General features: G+C 33.3%; 8 protein-coding genes across 8 annotated transcripts; 3 read left to right on the forward strand and 5 right to left on the reverse strand.

Moving 5' to 3' along the window:
• Positions 1-1,313: 1,313 nt before the first annotated feature.
• HIS6 (1-(5-phosphoribosyl)-5- ((5-phosphoribosylamino)methylideneamino)imidazole-4-carboxamide isomerase HIS6) lies at positions 1,314-2,383 on the reverse strand. Its single transcript, XM_020192168.1, has one exon. It carries the CDS (start codon positions 2,180-2,182, stop codon positions 1,355-1,357), a length of 828 nt encoding a protein of 275 aa, XP_020049553.1. The 5' UTR covers positions 2,183-2,383; the 3' UTR covers positions 1,314-1,354.
• Positions 2,384-2,417: 34 nt separating this feature from the next.
• DRN1 (Drn1p) lies at positions 2,418-4,719 on the forward strand. Its single transcript, XM_020192169.1, has one exon. The coding sequence runs from the start codon at positions 2,485-2,487 to the stop codon at positions 4,636-4,638; it is 2,154 nt and encodes a 717-aa protein (XP_020049554.1). The 5' UTR covers positions 2,418-2,484; the 3' UTR covers positions 4,639-4,719.
• A 246-nt stretch (positions 4,720-4,965) lies between these two features.
• Positions 4,966-6,138, forward strand: YPT6 (Rab family GTPase YPT6). The gene has a single exon (XM_020192170.1). It carries the CDS (start codon positions 5,005-5,007, stop codon positions 5,659-5,661), a length of 657 nt encoding a protein of 218 aa, XP_020049555.1. The 5' UTR covers positions 4,966-5,004; the 3' UTR covers positions 5,662-6,138.
• On the reverse strand, positions 6,131-8,872 carry ASCRUDRAFT_73148 (uncharacterized protein). Its single transcript, XM_020192171.1, has one exon. The coding sequence runs from the start codon at positions 8,811-8,813 to the stop codon at positions 6,138-6,140; it is 2,676 nt and encodes an 891-aa protein (XP_020049556.1). The 5' UTR covers positions 8,814-8,872; the 3' UTR covers positions 6,131-6,137.
• A 146-nt stretch (positions 8,873-9,018) lies between these two features.
• Positions 9,019-10,484, forward strand: RRP14 (ribosome biosynthesis protein RRP14; the record flags this gene model as incomplete). The annotated part of the gene is made up of 2 exons (XM_020191104.1): positions 9,019-9,036; positions 9,114-10,484. The coding sequence occupies 2 exons, from the start codon at positions 9,019-9,021 to the stop codon at positions 10,482-10,484; spliced, it is 1,389 nt and encodes a 462-aa protein (XP_020049557.1).
• Positions 10,485-10,520: 36 nt separating this feature from the next.
• On the reverse strand, positions 10,521-12,990 carry ASCRUDRAFT_73150 (heat shock protein 70). Its single transcript, XM_020192172.1, has one exon. It carries the CDS (start codon positions 12,982-12,984, stop codon positions 10,789-10,791), a length of 2,196 nt encoding a protein of 731 aa, XP_020049558.1. The 5' UTR covers positions 12,985-12,990; the 3' UTR covers positions 10,521-10,788.
• A 101-nt stretch (positions 12,991-13,091) lies between these two features.
• On the reverse strand, positions 13,092-15,279 carry MID1 (Mid1p). Its single transcript, XM_020192173.1, has one exon. The coding sequence runs from the start codon at positions 15,211-15,213 to the stop codon at positions 13,300-13,302; it is 1,914 nt and encodes a 637-aa protein (XP_020049559.1). The 5' UTR covers positions 15,214-15,279; the 3' UTR covers positions 13,092-13,299.
• Positions 15,280-15,524: 245 nt separating this feature from the next.
• Positions 15,525-17,255, reverse strand: ASCRUDRAFT_78410 (asparagine synthetase B; the record flags this gene model as incomplete). The annotated part of the gene is made up of 1 exon (XM_020194241.1): positions 15,525-17,255. One exon carries the CDS (start codon positions 17,253-17,255, stop codon positions 15,525-15,527), a length of 1,731 nt encoding a protein of 576 aa, XP_020049560.1.
• Positions 17,256-17,333: the final 78 nt, after the last annotated feature.

The following is a 17,333-nucleotide window of genomic DNA, read 5'->3' on the forward strand; positions in this document are numbered from 1 at the left end:
GCTCTTTTTTTCTTGATAGTTGGAGACGAAGACTCTTCAACTTTTATAACATCCTTCAAGGAAGGTAAATGACCTTTATTTTTATACTCATAGACTATTTTTTCATTTTTCCAGAACTCAATGGGAGGAATTCGAACTCTTGAAGATTTCCTTACAGCACGACTATATATGTTTTGATTGGAAGAAGCAGGTTTTGAGATGCCATTAATTTTACTATTGATTTTATCTGTGTCCTTAGATTCATTCTTTTTGGTTTTGGTATTTCTATCAATACTTTTAATGTTTTTATGAGTAGTCTTGTTGATATTTTTATTTTTTGGTTTGATATTTTTATTGGATACTTTATTAAGCGCTATGTTTTTCGTAGCAAGGCCCGAATTTCTAATTTTTGAATCTTGAACAATAGATTTACTCATTTGATTTCTAATTAATTTTTTATTTAATATGGGAGAATCGTCTAAATTGGAAAAATTATCTTCTTCTTCTTCTTCTTCTTCTTCTTTAGAATCGTCATTTTGGTTATTGGAATTGGCACTAGAATCATTTATACTGTCTATATCACCGATATTGATTTTATTCCTATTAATATCATTGACATTATTATCATTTGGGTCGGATTCTGAATCTGATTGAACAAATAGTTGATTATTTTTTTTTAGAGTTGCTTCAATTTGGTTTGATTTAGATATTGAACTCTTTCTCTTTTTCAGATAGGTATTTGGCTTTAGTCGAATGGGAGACATTAAAGGAGTATCTACAATTTCCAAAATTTCCTCGTCATCTTCGTCATCGTCTTTTTGATTTTGTAATTGTAAAGATCCCAGGAGACTGATATCGTTATCATTATCATTATCATCATAATTATAATCTTCAATTACCCTTTTTCCGTTTCTATTGTTCTGTCTATCGTGTATATCAGAAGTGGCTTTATTACTTCTATTCAGTTTATTTATGAATTGTTTTGAGGTCGCTATGGGAGAAAACCTTGAAGCAGACTCAATTTTCCTCGATATGCTAGACTTTCTTTTGGTCACCTTTGATTTGGTTGCAGTTCTATTAGTTCCACTTTTTCTCTTAGACTTTGCTGAACTATTATTTTTCGAAACAGAGTTCAATGATAGTGAAGCTAGCTGTTTTGAAGTAGTTGGAGTGCTGGTATTGTAATGAGTTTTGAAAAATTCGTCTACATCTTCAATATTATTTTTGTCTCTAGCAACAGACTCGTTGACTAAGATTCCAGTCTTACGAGACCTCTTGCCTAATTGTGTGTTTTCCATTAAAAGCAGGATCGATCACAATTATTCTTCCACTGTTTACCAGTTCTCAGATTGTTTATTTACAGCTGAAGACGAATTTATACGTCTTCCGGCTCACGTGCGCGGTTCCACTCAACACAATCCGAAAATCGCACCAAGCTGCCCCCGAAAATGTCTAACGCGCTGCCGAAAGTCAAATCAACCATTCCGGCACTCAACCGCTCGACGGTTTGCAAGTCTGCAATGCTCCGACCACCACCGGCATACACAACACCCACTCCGGCCAAGCTCGGGTTGGAAAACCACCGACCCAACTGCGCCACGAGCCCCTCGTCAATCCCCCGGCACAAGCCCTCGACGTCGGCAGCGTGGATCAAAAACTCGCTGCAGAAACTGCTCAACTCCACAAACAACTCCTGGCTCAACTTCAACTCCGTCACAATCGTCCATTTCTGAATTGCAACATGCCACTCCTTGTCCCTTTTGTTGTTCATTTTGCATCTGCACGAGAGATCTAGCACTATCTTGTTTTTGTCCCCAACGAGACTGTGCAATCTGACGAGCCTTTCCATGCTGAACTGATTGTTTGGAAATAGCCATGATGTGATAATGATCTGTTTCGCGCCTTTATTTAGCCACTCCAAACAGTTGCTGTCGTTGATGCCTCCTCCAATTTGGAAGTTGTTCGGCCAGCTTCTCAATGCAAGCTCGGCAACTTTGTCATTTTCTATTGAAGACCCTAGTTTGATGATGTGACACCCATAGATATTGTTCTCTTTATACAAGTTTCCGTAATACGACGATGGTTTATCAGAAACAAAATTTGTTGCAACCTTATCGCTGTCGTTGTCTGACTTCAATGTTCCTCCAACTATTTGTTTGACTTTCCCTGAATGTATGTCAATACAGCCTCTAAATCTGGTCATTTTATTACACTATAAAATCTAACAAAAATAGTTTATCAAAACTTTTTAACCAATAAACCCATTTAAGCTCAAAAATAACTGCAAACTGCAAAATGACCATATTTCAGGGTAACCCTGGTGCAAAATATAGTTCACGGGCTCGATCCCTGCTCAAAGCTTTGGTTTATTTTACCAAGATTTTGATATCTTTTTTCCTGCTACACGAAAACCTCATTGAAAAATTTTTATAGTTCATATTTTATTTTTTTTTAATTTATTAATGCAATTTTGTTTTTTCAATTTTTCATCTATTTTCTGTTAAAATGACAAACAATTCTGAAAAATTGAAAGTTTTAGTCTTAAACCCATCAATTGATAAATTGAATTTTATTTTAAATGCTTCCAATCGCTTAAATCAAAAAAATGGTCCCTTTGAATCTGTTTTATTAATTGGCGATAATGACATTACCACGGATACTATTAAGACTCCAATCAACCAATTAACAATTTTCACAAGTACAAAGTTATTTGCAAATGATAGAAATAAGGATAAAATAGATACTGCTATCACTAATGATGATGATAAAAACCATAATGAAATTGAAATTGAAATTGACAGCGAAAGCGAAAGTGACAGTGGAAGTGGAAATCAAGCTTCCATTGAAAAAGAAATAAAAGAAAATTTAATTGGTATCAATGACATTAAAAATGGTGGAATTTCATTCAAAACGACTTCGAATGGTTTAAATATCATATTATTCACCAGATATTTTGATGCATCTTTTGATAATTTTTATAAATTTAAAGAATATTTTAATAACCAATTATCTTCTTTCAAAGATAATATTCACGTTATGATTTCATATCAGTGGGCCTCTAATTTATCTTATTACTATAAATCTGATATTAGTAACAAAGCTGACATATTGAACAAATATCTCAAGTTAATCAAGCCAAATTATTATTTTACTTCTGGTTCCAAATTTTTAGATACTTTACCCTTTAAATGGTCTTCCAATAACGACTTGAAAATCACTCGATTTATTAGTTTATCTCAATATCATTCTAAAAACAGATATTATTACGCTTTTAATATTGATGTTAAGGACAATAAGAACAATAATATAAATAACAGAAGTTACTCGAAAAATTTATTTGAAAATGTCAATATAGAGAATTACAGAACTCAATTAAAACCAGAACCTCAAGATAAAACAGTAAAGGATGTTGAAAAGATTTCGAGCAAGGATAATGAAAACGAAAACGAAAAAATAGAGGTTGAAAAAGAGGAAGTTAAAGAGGAAGTTAAAGAGGAAGTTAAAGATGAAGCTAAAGAAAAAGCCGAAAAGGATGAAGCTAAAGAAAAAGCCGAAAAGGATGAAGCTAAAGAAAAAGAGGAAGAGAATGCTCAAAAAGAGGAAGAAAAGGTTCAAAAAGAAGAAGAAAAAATTGAAACGAAAGAACTAGAAAATAAACAAATCAACAAAAGAAAATTTTCTAAAGATCCAGAACAAAGTGTTAACAAAAGACCTAAATTTATTGTCACTCAAGAAAATTGTTATTTTTGTTTGGGTTCACCAAATGTTCAAGCTCATATGGTGATTTCAGTCGATAAACATTCATATTTATCAATTGCCAAAGGGCCATTGACCACACCAAAGACATTTAATGGAAAAATCCCATTTCCGGGACATGTTTTGATTATTGCTATCAAACATATTTCAAATATTGTATTAAATAAAACTGATAATACATTCAATGAAATGAATAAATACGAGGGAAACATTTTGAAGTTGTATTACTTGAAATATAAATTGGGATATTGCTCATTTGAAATAAACAGCTCGAAATTATTTCATCATCATAAACAAGTTATTCCAATTTTTTTAAATTCCAAATTGTCTAAATTCACCAAAACCTTGAAGTCAAACAGTGATAGAAACAATACATTATACAATAAGAATACATCCTTAGAGTTCAAACAAGTTGAGTTTGAGTTTGATGATATCAGGAATGAGGTGATTGTTCCAGATTTTGAAGAAACGGAAGACGAAGAGAAGACAGTTGAAAACGAGAAAAAGGCAACAGAAAAGGATCTGGAGGATTCTAAAAAGGAAGAAAGCAATGACGTCAAAATGGCAGATCAAAGTGAAGCTGGAAAAAAGCCAGGCACTAGTTTGAAAGAGTACTTTGATATCATGAAAAAGGGTGACTACATTTTGATGAAGTTGTTCATGGTTGACGGCGAAGAAGGAAAGCCCAAGCAGTACTGTTTCATCTCGCCCATGGACACCAGCAAAAGAGTTGACTTGATGTTCCCCCGAAAAGTGTTGTTGCAATTCCTCAACTTGCCCAAAAACAGATCCAACTGGAAGACAGTGGCAGATCCCAAGGAGGTTGATGTTGGGTATTGTGAGGCCTACAAAAAAGAGTTTGCTGAGTTCGACTCGTCGCTCAAAGAGGCATCTGCAGACTAGTGCATGTTGACGCACGGTGTACAGGTTCCTGCCAATACCGCAGCTGCGGCACTGTTGGATAAACACATGCCAAATACGTTTTCTACCGGGTAACTTTTATAGTCAGCTGACTTGAGATATTACAAACCTTGAATAAACCTTGAATATTACGCGTCTTCATAAATATTGTCTTTCAAGCACGTAAAACTGAAACAGATGCACTTAAGGTTTGCTGTTCTGCGCTGGACTGCGTCTGCGCTCGCTCCAGGGCTGCGGGTCCTGCTGACATAAGCGCCCCAGCAAAGGTCGTTCAGAGTTTGAGGTTGCTGAAGGAAAGGTGCTTTCTTCTTCACTTTCAACCAACAGCACTCGATTCGCATCTTCACCATGGCCAATATCACCCATCTAAGCAACACCACTGTCTCCAACAACATATTGAAAAAATACAAAATAGTCTTTTTGGGCGAGCAAGGTGTGGGCAAAACGTCGTTGATTACCAGATTTATGTATGATACCTTTGATTCTCAGTATGCTGCCACAATAGGGATCGACTTCCTATCCAAGACAATGTATCTTGATGACAAAACCATTCGTCTACAGCTATGGGACACTGCTGGACAAGAGAGATTTAGATCCTTGATCCCTTCCTATATCAGAGACTCCAATGTTGCTGTGGTGGTCTACGATATATCTCTGAAATCAAGTTTTGATTCAATTGACAAATGGGTCGAAGACGTCAAACTAGAAAGAGGCCCAAACGTTCTCATTACTATTGTTGGAAACAAAAACGATCTAGTTGATAAAAGACAAGTCTCTCAAGACGAAGCTGAACAAAAGGCTAAAAAATTAGGTGCCAAAATCTTTCTTGAGACAAGTTCTAAAGCTGGCTATAACGTTAAACCTCTATTCAGAAAAATTGCTCAGCTATTGCCCGATTTTGAGAACAGCAAGTCTAATGATGATGATAATAATGATAATCCTGAACTAATCGATATATCAATTGAAAATAATACCACCACTGAACAGAACTCATGCCAATGTTAATAATATTTCAAACTTATTATATCTCATTCCATCTTATTTTTAATTTTTTCAATTTTTGGGCCTAACTGTTTATTTTTTTTTCCTTCTTTTCTCTCTCACCTTCTTTTTTTTTGCCTTTATTTCCAATTGGAGAAGTTAGTTTTTATTTATCTTTTGTTTGATTATAATTGTATGTTTTGTTCCTTTCTTTTATTTTTCTTTTCCATTACTTTCTCATTCCGGTTGATTCATTTAAATACATAATTATTAATGTTCTCACTACTATAGTCTTTTTTATTTTTTTTATTTTCATTTGTTATTTATATTTGTCAATGAAACTAAAAAATGTGAGCATTAATTGAATGCAAGAATAAAAACAAAATTAAACCATACACAAAATAAAATTAAAATTAAAATTAAAAAAAAATTAATAAAACAAACCAATTAATAAACAATATAATATATATTTATATATACATATATACATGTGCTTTCCGCTATTTTTCCAATCTAATGCTTCTAAATGATCGAAGTTTTTGTAGTTTTAACATATCCTTCTCCAAAATTGATGGCTTCAATTCTTTTTTCAATTTTCCACCTGTTAAAATATTCTGTAAACTTACTGCTTTCAATTTCATTAATTTTTGATATGCTTTTAAATCTTCTTCAATCACTAAATTTCCTAACCCAACTCCCCAGTCTAGTATAAATGATGCCAAAACTCTCCAATCTCCAACTATATCTTTGTCTTTACAATTAAGTGCATTAGCATAAACAACTGCTTTATTTCTATTATTAGCAGCTTCTTTAAAGTCTTTAGTCTTTAAATCATAAAAACTTATCACATTCTTAACACTTTCATTTAGCGAAAATTTTAATTTTCCCTTTTGATATCTTCCAATTGATGAAAATGTTCCATAATATTTATTATGTAAATGAAATTTTAATTTAACACTGAATTTTTTAACTGCTTCGGCTGTAGTATTATATCCAACAACTTCTCCCATATATTGTAATACTGCAATAGCCAAGGCATAATCCTTCGCAGCAAAACATGCAAACGATGCAGTATGAAATATTTTTGGACTTAATGTTCCATGGGGAAAAATTGTCATTTCCAACGCTAACTCAACTAATAATGTGTCAATAAAACTTTTTGTAGAAGTAGTAGGCAACGGCAACAGTCCATTTTGATTTATATGCGTGTAATATTTTAAAAAACATCCCCAAACATCTGAAAAAAAATAATTGGTTTTCACCATCGAAGAATAATAAGATTTTTCTCTAATAAACGTCAAATGATCAATACCTTTATAAAAATATTTGGATTTTCTGTAAATTCTAATGACAGACGAAATAAGATAAACATCATAATCAATGCCTAAAATATCCATTCTCGTTAAGATTTCTTCCATTTTATCATATTTTTTACTTCGACCGTACATTTTAACAAAGACTAAATATAAACTAGGGCCAATTTCAGGAATAAATCCTTTATCTTCTTCTGATAATGCATTTCCTTTTTCAAAAAGATATTTAATATTTGTGTTTTTAAAAACTCCTTTACAAATTTCAGAAAATTTAGGATTAAGAATGTTTAACTCTTTTCTTTTTTCTGGAGTCAATGATAAAATGTACGATTTTTCCATTTCAGATTTTAAGCTTTCAAGTTCTTTTAGTCTTCCAAGAGATCCCAATGTCTTTAATACTACTTGGAAATGCTTTGAAGAAGGTTTGATCCCTTTTTTAACCATGTTCATTAACAATTTCATTTGTTCTTGAGATTCTTCAACTTTTCCTAGCTTTTTTAGCCAAATTTCAAAAAACTGTTCTTGTTCTTTAAATAATTCGGATTTATTGAGGCGATAATCGTCAAATATACCCAATATTATTTCAGCCCTTTTCTTTAAATGGTCATTGGCATCGTATTCCTTTAATGCATTTTTTAATAGAGGTTTCAAAATCTCTAGTAAATCGTATTTCAATGATAAGAACAATATTTTTAATTTAGTAAAACTTTCCTGTTCAAAATCAATGGTTTTGTCATTGATAAGATACCGATCAACTAATCTATAAGCAAGGTATTCTTTTTGTTCAAAATTTGATGATAATATCAAGTTTAACAAATGAACAAACTGTTCCATATTAACTCTTTTTTGTGAATTCAAACTCTCAAAATACTTATCACTATCTTGCGCTCTAACCAACTCTTTATCTTCCCAATCAACTGGATTCTTTTCAAGCAATTGTATTGTTTTTTGGATATAAACAAACGCAGATTTATTATCATTCATATTCAAATAAATTTCAATAAATTTTAAACATAAAGAAGGATTTAAATATTCTGATTTGAAAACCTTCTGAGTCAATTGTGATAGTTGTTCGGCCTTGACCATTTGATTTGATTCTAAAAAAAATGAAACAGCTAGCTCAAAATACCATCGAAAAGTTTTAGCCTCTGAGTCATCAGTGAACCTTTTGACCCATTCAGCTTCAGCTTCATCATACTTTTTATTTTTAATCAATGTATCCATAAAAATACACCAGTTAATATTGTCCAAAATCATACCAGGAATTTTAATATAGGCTTTATAAACATATTCTAAAAGACTATTCTTTTCATTTGCTGGATTTAATATTTTAGCCAAATGAGAAGCTTGTTGTAGTTCTTTAATGTCAAAATTTGGAAGTATTGGCCTTCTATTCAAATTCTTGAAAAAATGAAGATAAATAATTGAAACGTTTTTATATTTTTTGATTGTTTCAACGTCCTTCTTTATTTCTTTTGCTTTATTTTCGAGATCTTCCTGGTCGTTTATATCTTCATCAATCTCGGAGATTTTGTAGGATTTGATAAATTTGATGGAATCAACCATGCATTTATTTAAAATGCCCAATATTATGGAATTTCTTTCATCCACATCACCACAATTTGCCAATTTTAGTTTATAAAAAGCGATCTGATTATCTGATAAATTCAAGCTATGTAATAGTTTAAAATCGTTGTCCTTGTGTATTAAAAGCTCGGTTCTAGCTGTCTGGCCATTGGGACATTGTCTCAAGTTTCTCCTAAAAGTTGATATCGAAGTTGCTTTCCAATGAGAGAGGCTCTTCCAAACTGGAACATATCTGCTCAAACGATGAGATAACAATATCGAAGTGGTCTTCAACATTAGTTAAATGTGGTGATGATCTTTCATTTTGAAATACCAAATTGAGAAAATCAATCAAAAACCGTTTTTAAACTTTTGTGATCGGAGAAAAAAAAATTTTTGTAGAAATTGCGAAAAAATTTTCCACTACGATTTTCAGAAGAATTGAAATATTGCAATCTTATTGTTGATCTTCCTCGAGTATTATTGTATATCGCAGAGTAAAATGAACAATTCTTTAGAAGTATGTTTGATTCGGTTGTCCTGTGTTTTTGCGGATCACTCTAACAAGTCTTTTTAATCTTGGTTGGGGTTTTTTAGGAACGTTTGAAACAAAATTCATCTGCTTTTGATGGCTTATTGTCGTTGATACCTGCTAAATATTATTATGATGAGAACACTTTGAACCAGTGGCAACAAAAGAAGCAATCGAGGAATGAAAAGCAGAAAAACAAAAGAGCCAAATTGAACCTGGAAAACGTTGGAGAAGTGGTTGATGGTTCTAGTGCTGCTGAAGTGCTAAGAAAGAGAAGTGAGAATGCAAAAGCTTTGATAATTCCTGGTACGGGCGATAAAAAGATTCAGAGAAGAAATAGCTTCAGAAACAGGGGAAAAACTACTCGCACAGAGATTGACGAAAATGATAAAAAAGAACTCGCTAATGGTCATAAAAATACAGAAGAAAATCCTGATAAAAGCCTTGATAGCACCGAAAGGGAGAAAATAAACAAAAACTCAATTGAGAAACCAATTGAAAATAAAAAAAATGAAAACGACGAAGGGTCTGACGAGAGCATAGTATATGACGATCAAGGAAACGAAATAAAAGCAGAAGACTCAAAAATAAATAATAGCGATCAGCTGAATAAAAAACCGGTGGAAGATTCAGCAGAGAAGAAAGAAAAAATTGCAAAATTGAAAGAAAAATTACAGTTGCAAATACAAAATTTGCAGAAGAAAAGACATGCCCCAGGATCTGGAGTAGAAGGGGCAGCGAAATCACGACAACAAATATTGGAACAGCGTCAAAAACGGGATAAAAGAATAAAAGATTTAAAAAGAAAAAGAGAAGAAATGGAAGAAGATGATGTAAAAGATAATGATTCAGGTTCTAGTTCTGATTCAGGTTCTAGTTCTGATTCAGACCCTGATCCAGATTCAGATCTTAAAATAGAGGACAGTGCAATGTTTTCTAACATTGTTTTCAACGATGGAGATAAAGTGACTTCAGATTTATCTAATTTGAGGAAAGGTAGCTTTAAGAAAAAAGGGCCTGCAAATAAAGATTTCAAAGCACATCTTAAACTTCTTCAAAATCAGAAACTGAAAAAATCATCATTAGATCTGAGCAAAAAAGAGGAACTTGAGGAGAATCAAAAATGGAATAAAGCAATGCGACAGCTTGAAGGTGTAAAGGTTAAAGATAATGAACAATTGTTAAAAAAAGCCATTAAAAGGAAAGAACAGAAGAAAAAGAAGTCCGAGAAGCAGTGGAAAGAAAGAAACCAAAACGTCACTGATACAATTGCTGCTAGACAGAAGAAAAGAGAGGAAAATCTACAGCTAAGAAGAGAAAACAAGGGCAAAAAACGCTCGAAACAGGTAAAGCTAAAAAAATTTAATACAAATTCTAAGCCAAAGCGGGCAGGCTTTGAAGGAGGTCGTTCAAAGTTCAAAAATAAGAAACAGTAGCAAAATATATATTGAAAATGAATGAGTAAATAAAGAAAAGAAAAGAAAAGACAATCTTATTATATTATAGTACAGAAGATACATATTAAGATCCGGCTATTATATAATTATGTACAATGAATTTTGAATATTACATTAGATATTAGAAATCTCATACAAACTCTGCATCCAATTATGCAGCAAACCATGTAAAATTCAAAAAAAAAGAGGGAAAAAAATGGTATCAAAATGGCATCAAAACAAACAAAACGAATAAACAAAATGGACATGCATTTTAGATTGTTATCGGTTCTGTTGATTTAAATTATTTTTTATCTTTGGAGTGTTTTTTTTGCTCTGCAGCTATCATTGAAAATACCTTTGCATTTAAACCATGAAGCTCTTGAGTTTTACTGTCAATTTCAGCACTTGTTAGATTAGAAGTGTCCTCTTCATTTTCATTTCTAACAATTGAAATAATTTTCTTTAAAGAATCAATCTTGTTCTTCAACTCATTAAAATTATCCTTTAAAAGTTGATTGTCGGAATTCAAAACAACATTTTTGAAATAGTTTAATGCATGTTCATAATCAGAACAATACAAATCAGATTTTGTTGCCTGCTCAATTTTGATTTTGCGGGATTGATCGATATCCTTAAATTTTTCGGCATCTTTAATCATTTTATTAACTTCTTTCTCAGATAAACCAGAAGAGCCATCAACCATTATAGAAGAGTCTTTGCCGGTTTGTTTATCCTTTGCAGATACTTTTAAAATACCATCGACATCAATATCAAACATTACCTCGATTTGTGGAGTACCCTTTGGTGCAACAGGAATATCGGACAATTTGAAATTGCCAATTAATTTGTTGTGTTTGACCAAAGTTCTCTCTCCTTGATAGACTCTAATTTCGACGCCTGTTTGGCCATCAACGCCGGTGGAAAAAATTTGAGTCTTTTTTGTAGGAATGGTTGTGTTTCTTGGAATTATTGGAGCAAATATACCACCATAAGATTCAATACCCAAGGAGAGTGGAGTTATATCTAACAATAAAACGTCTTTAATGGCTCCAGATAAAACAGCGCCTTGAATAGCAGCTCCAAGAGCAACAGCCTCATCAGGATTAACTGAGTGTTTTGGTTGTTTACCAAAAAACCCTTCGACAGAATCTTTAACTTGAGGCATTCTAGTCATACCACCAACTAAAATAATTTCGTCCATATCTTCTGGTTCCAAGTCAGCGTCTTTCAAAGCCTTTTTAACTGCTACTAAAGTTTTATCAATCAAAGGCTGAGTTAAATCTGTTAATTTTTTAGAAGTTAAAGGATAATTCAAGTGAATTGAGTCCTTTATAAAAGGAATACTAATTTCAACATTTTCTTTTTTATCTAGCTCAATTTTAGCATTTTCTGAAGCTTCTTTGATTCTTTGTACTGATATATGATCGTTTGAAAGGTCGAGATTTTTTTCTTTTTTCAAATAAGATAGAACATTATTTAAAATGATATTATCAAAATCTTCTCCACCTAAATGAGTATCGCCGTTAGTTGATCTAACTTCGATAACACTGCTTTCGATATCTAGAATAGATATATCAAAAGTTCCACCACCGAGATCATAAACAGCAAAATAGCCACTTTTTTTTTTATTTAAACCGTAAGCTAAAGCTGCTGCTGTTGGCTCATTTATAACTCTTAAAACGTTCAAGCCAGCTAGCTTTCCAGCTGTTTTGGTTGCGGTTCTTTGAGAGTCATTAAAGTAAGCAGGAACAGTTATTACAGCATTTCTAACTGGTTTGTTTAGCTTTGATTCGGCAGTTTGTTTCAATCTGCTTAGTATAAAGCTTGCAATTTGGGAAGGAGAAAAGGATAAATTGTTAAAAGAGGTCCTGACCCATGCATCGCCATTTGAATGCTCAACAATGTTATAAGGCAAGTTATGTAAATCTCTTTGGACCTCTCTATCTTGAAATTTTCTTCCAATTAATCTTTTGGTGACATGAAAGGTGTTTTCTGAGTTGATAATTGATTGTCTCTTTGCAGGTTCGCCTACTATCACATTATATTTGGAGTTATCTTTAATCTGACTACTAGTACTATTGTTACTATTGTTACTATTATTACTATTATTACTATTATTACTATTATTAGTATCGTTAGTTGGTTGGAGAATTGACACAACCGATGGCGTTGTTTTGAAACCCTGATCATTCTCTATAATTTCTGGCGAAGAATAATTCTTTTCTAGAACAGCAACGGCTGAATTGGTTGTGCCCAAGTCAATTCCAATTACAGTTGGATGTTGTTCATTTTCGTTTATGATATTGTTTTGAACAGGATTAGTATGAAGCAAGTTGATCAGTTTGAAAATTGTATCGTTCTTGTTCAAACCATTAGAAAAACCATTGCTGGATGAAAAGTTCAAAAATCTTTTGAAGTGATACAAGCTTCTCAACGAATGGACTAGTAGAGGTTTAGAAGGAACAGATAGTGACCTTGCTATCGACAGAGACAACATTCTTATCAACAATAGATCTTAAAGAGTAGTAATGGAAGAAGTGAGAGGTTTGCAACTAATAAATGACCACCATACACAGTAGTTAAGACCGGCTTGCTGATTCAAGACGGACATCCTATTTGAGCTATATATGGATTTCGCGCTGAACTTTTGCAACGAAAATTTTCAGCGAAAACTTTTGTCGAAAACACTGCAATGCATGATGTATGCGTGTGTATACATACATCTAAATGCATGTATCAAAACGCGTACTCTACATGACCCAACTCTCTGGTGCAATTAAGACTGTTGTTTGTGTCTGAAGCTTTATTGATATCATATTTGGTAGATTGCAACAATGAAAAGACTGACAAAGATATGAAGGTGGTTGATGAGAAGTCGTTTGGCTGCGCTTGTCAGTAGTTTGCCTACAAAATTGCACGTAGCGTAGTCTTTGTCCTCGTCCCAAAAGTAGCTTAGTTTGACTGTGCTGTTTTTGCCAGGACATTGAAATCCAAACGATGCTGGACAGTCTCGTGGTAAAGCATAACACATGTTTAAACATGGTAGTATCTCAAAATACTCTTGTGGTTTAACCAACTCGTTGATGTGTTCTAATCTCGACTTTCCCACCTCTCTTTTTTTGTATTCTGCCCGAGTTTCAGTCGTGCATCTTGGTATAGTGACTGCACATAACCAATCCTTATAAGATTGTGCACAATCCTCGCATGTTAAAATCGGTGAAAATCTTTCTTCTTTTTTCACTTGACATGGCTCTTGTTGCAAATTTTTCTCAAAATTTTCAAATATTGATTTCGCATAATTGTCATAAAATTCTGGTAAAGTCATGTTGTCACTATCAATTGTAGATGAATTTCTTGCTAGAGGGACATTAGGATATATTGTTGATGCTGGGACTGTATATGCTATATCTGAGCAAAATTCCAAATCATAAATCAATTGACATGAGTTACTCGATTTGGTCTCAAACACAAAATGATTAAACACCACTCCACCAAGTGTTCCATTGAAATTCTGCAACGAATAAACAATGTACTTTGTTGATGCATTTAATCCATCCAAGTAGAATTGTTTTTTAAATAAACCCCCTCTTCTTGTAAAACTAGTTTGCATATCGCTAGTTTTGTACAACGAGGGATTATTCTTGACTGCACACCAACTTCTATTTAGCCCATTGAATTGGTATTCCCCAAAGGAAGAATTGTCACTGTATTTATAAACATAGATATCATAATCTGATGCTGATTCTAATGATGTTGTTATTTCCAGGAAGTCACTACTATCTGTATGATTTGTAACTTCTGATAAATTCCCAGTTGAAAATAATGTTGATGTGTCGTCTGTGTCCACTAATGAAATCCAGTTTCTATCATCCCATTGATAAATTAAATTGGATTGCGATGCACCAATCTGATACGACCACACTTCATCTTCATCAATGTAATCAAGATCTGGTGCCTTAACTAAAATATAAAGCGTAATATACGTTTCAGTTAGATTGTTTGGCATTTCATGAGTCGCTAGATCCTGCATATATCCATATTCAAATGATTTTTTTGAATATTCACTTTTTGAAAGACTTGATATATTTGCAAACAAGTTTACATTAAAACTAAAATAAACTTCCAATGCTGTAGATGAATCATCAATGTCTTCGTTTTTAAATCCTGACGGTAAAGAACAAATATTTCCAGATAAAAAAATTAAAACATGATAATATGATGATAATCCTGTGGATTTGGTATTAACATTAAACTGATAATACTTTGTTTGATTTTTGGCGATATTATCACTGATAGGCTCCCAATCAGAGATTGTATCTGCATCATCTTGATTAGTTCCTGAATCCAATAGAGATTTTTCGACAAGTAAATGAGTTATGTTGTCACTAATAATTTTATTTTCATCAAAATCATAAGTCTGGAGATCATCCTGAATATCATCCTCAAAATTGTTTCTTTGACCATCATCAAATGCTGACAATGCCAGTTTTATATTTTGACATGTAATATATTCGTTGATTCCATAATTGGCTAGTATTCTATTGCAATCTAATAATACACATTTATTGCTAATGGAACCTAAATTCACTGAGTAACTTGTATAGCAATATTGCCAAAGCTCATTTTCGATAGCATTATAGGAGTAGCCTGAATAACTAAATTTGATGAGACAGAATAGAAGTACTAGCACGTAATAGTTCACTACTTGGACAATATTAGAACCCATTTATCTATCCTTTACACCAATACCATTAATTAGCTTTTTATTTATCTATTTTTCCTGGGATGCGACAGATGATGATTTCGCATAGAAAGATTATTAGATCAAGTTTGAGAAACCTGAAATTAGGATTTATCCGTTTCAACTTTAAAGCACATGAAAGTGATCAGAGAAAGCTACAGTTGTAGTACATGTTAAATATGGCTACAAAGAAATGCAAAGATCAATAATTGTTTAGATTTTGTTTAGATGTTGTTTAGATTTTGTAGCTATACTATATATGAAGGTTTGGAAAAACATAAAAAGGGCCATGACAATTAGTTTTCCTCAATTTCTTTGACATGGTCTTTATGAGTCTTCTGGTATCTACCAGAGGGATCCTCGTTGCAACCCCATTCAGCCTTTGGAACCCATCTCATGACAGTGTCAGCAGCAGCCTTTTGAGGAAACAAGTCATCAAATAAGCATCTGTACCAGTAGGCCTCCTTTGTGGTTGGAATATCATCGCCCCAGTGAGGTTTTGGGTTATTGAATTCTTCGTCGGAAACTTTGAGCTCAGAAGTGTCCTTCAAACAGTCAATCCAACCGTAACCAACACCATCAGAGAATTGTTCTTTTTGTCTCCATAAGATTTCTTCAGGTAAGTAAGGCTTAAGGTCGGGCTCACCTGTGGTATCAAAGGCCTTACGTAATATGTATTTTTCAATTCTTTGTTTGTTGATCAATTTTTCTTTTGGATCAATGTTGAGGGTCAATTCCAAGAAGTTCTTGTCTAAGAAAGGAACTCTTGCTTCAAGACCCCAAGCCATTGTGGACTTGTTAGCTCTAAGACAATCGGCCAAATGCAAGTTCTTAACTCTTTTGATACATTCAGTGTGGAATTCTTCTGGAGATGGAGCAGAAGCAAAATAAAGATAACCACCAAATATTTCATCAGAACCTTCACCAGATAGAACCATTTTGACACCTTGTGCTTTGATTTTTCTACTTAAAAGATACATTGGAGTTGAAGCTCTGATGGTTGTGACATCATAGGTTTCCAAGTGGTAAATAACATCAGACAAAGCATCTAGACCTTCTTCGAGAGTGAAATGGTGCTCATGATGAACAGTACCGATATATTTGGCGACTTTTTTAGCAGCAATCAAATCTGGAGCTCCAGGCAAGCCAACAGCAAAAGAATGTAATTTGGACCAACCAGTGTAACGAAGGTTACCTTCGTCATCAATACCGGCCAAAACTTCATTAGCATCAATTTCTTCGTCAGTGTTAACTGCAGCAGCAGCCTTAGCAGTTTCTCTTGCAGCAACTGAAGCAATTAAAGAAGAATCTAAACCACCGGATAATAAGACACCAAAAGGAACATCGGCCATTAATCTTTTCCTAACGGCTAGTTCAAGAGTTTGCCTTAATTTTTTATAGTCAATAGGTGTGGAAGGAATTTTGTCTTGATCCCACCATGTAGGTTTGAAATACCTTGTTATCTTATCTGTTTTGGAGTCGTAAACGTGGCCTGGGGGGAAGGCAATTATATCATCACAGTCATCGACAAGACATTTCAATTCGGAAGAAAAGAAAACACTTTTAGGGTTTTTAGAAGATCTGCCCATATAAAGAGTAATGACACCAATTGGGTCTCTTGCAGCTATAATTCTGTCGTTTTTGGAATCGTAGAGAGCAAAGGCAAACATACCATCCAAATAGGTTGGACATTCAATGTCGTATTTTTGGAATAAGGGGATAATTGGTTCACAATCACTTAAAGATTTGTATTGGTAATCTGGACATTCAACGGTTCTTAAGTGGATATGGTTATAAATTTCACCATTGACAGTCAAGGATAAAGATTTGTCTGGAGAAGTTATTGGTTGAGCACCAGAATCTAAACCAACAATAGCCAAACGTTCATGGGTTAGAATGGAATTGTTTTGAATGATGTTACCAGACCAATCAGGACCTCTGTGACGAATCAATTTGGACAACTTCAAAGCCTTTGGCTTGAATTGGTTGACGTTGGGATGATTATAACAAGCAAAAATACCACACATCGAGGAAAATTGAGTATAATATATGGATTAAATGGGATGAATAGAAAGAAGGATCTTTTGTTTTGAGAGATTTAATTT

Source organism: Ascoidea rubescens (assembly GCF_001661345.1).
Source record: "Ascoidea rubescens DSM 1968 unplaced genomic scaffold ASCRUscaffold_1, whole genome shotgun sequence".
Lineage (NCBI taxonomy): Eukaryota > Fungi > Ascomycota > Saccharomycetes > Ascoideales > Ascoideaceae > Ascoidea > Ascoidea rubescens.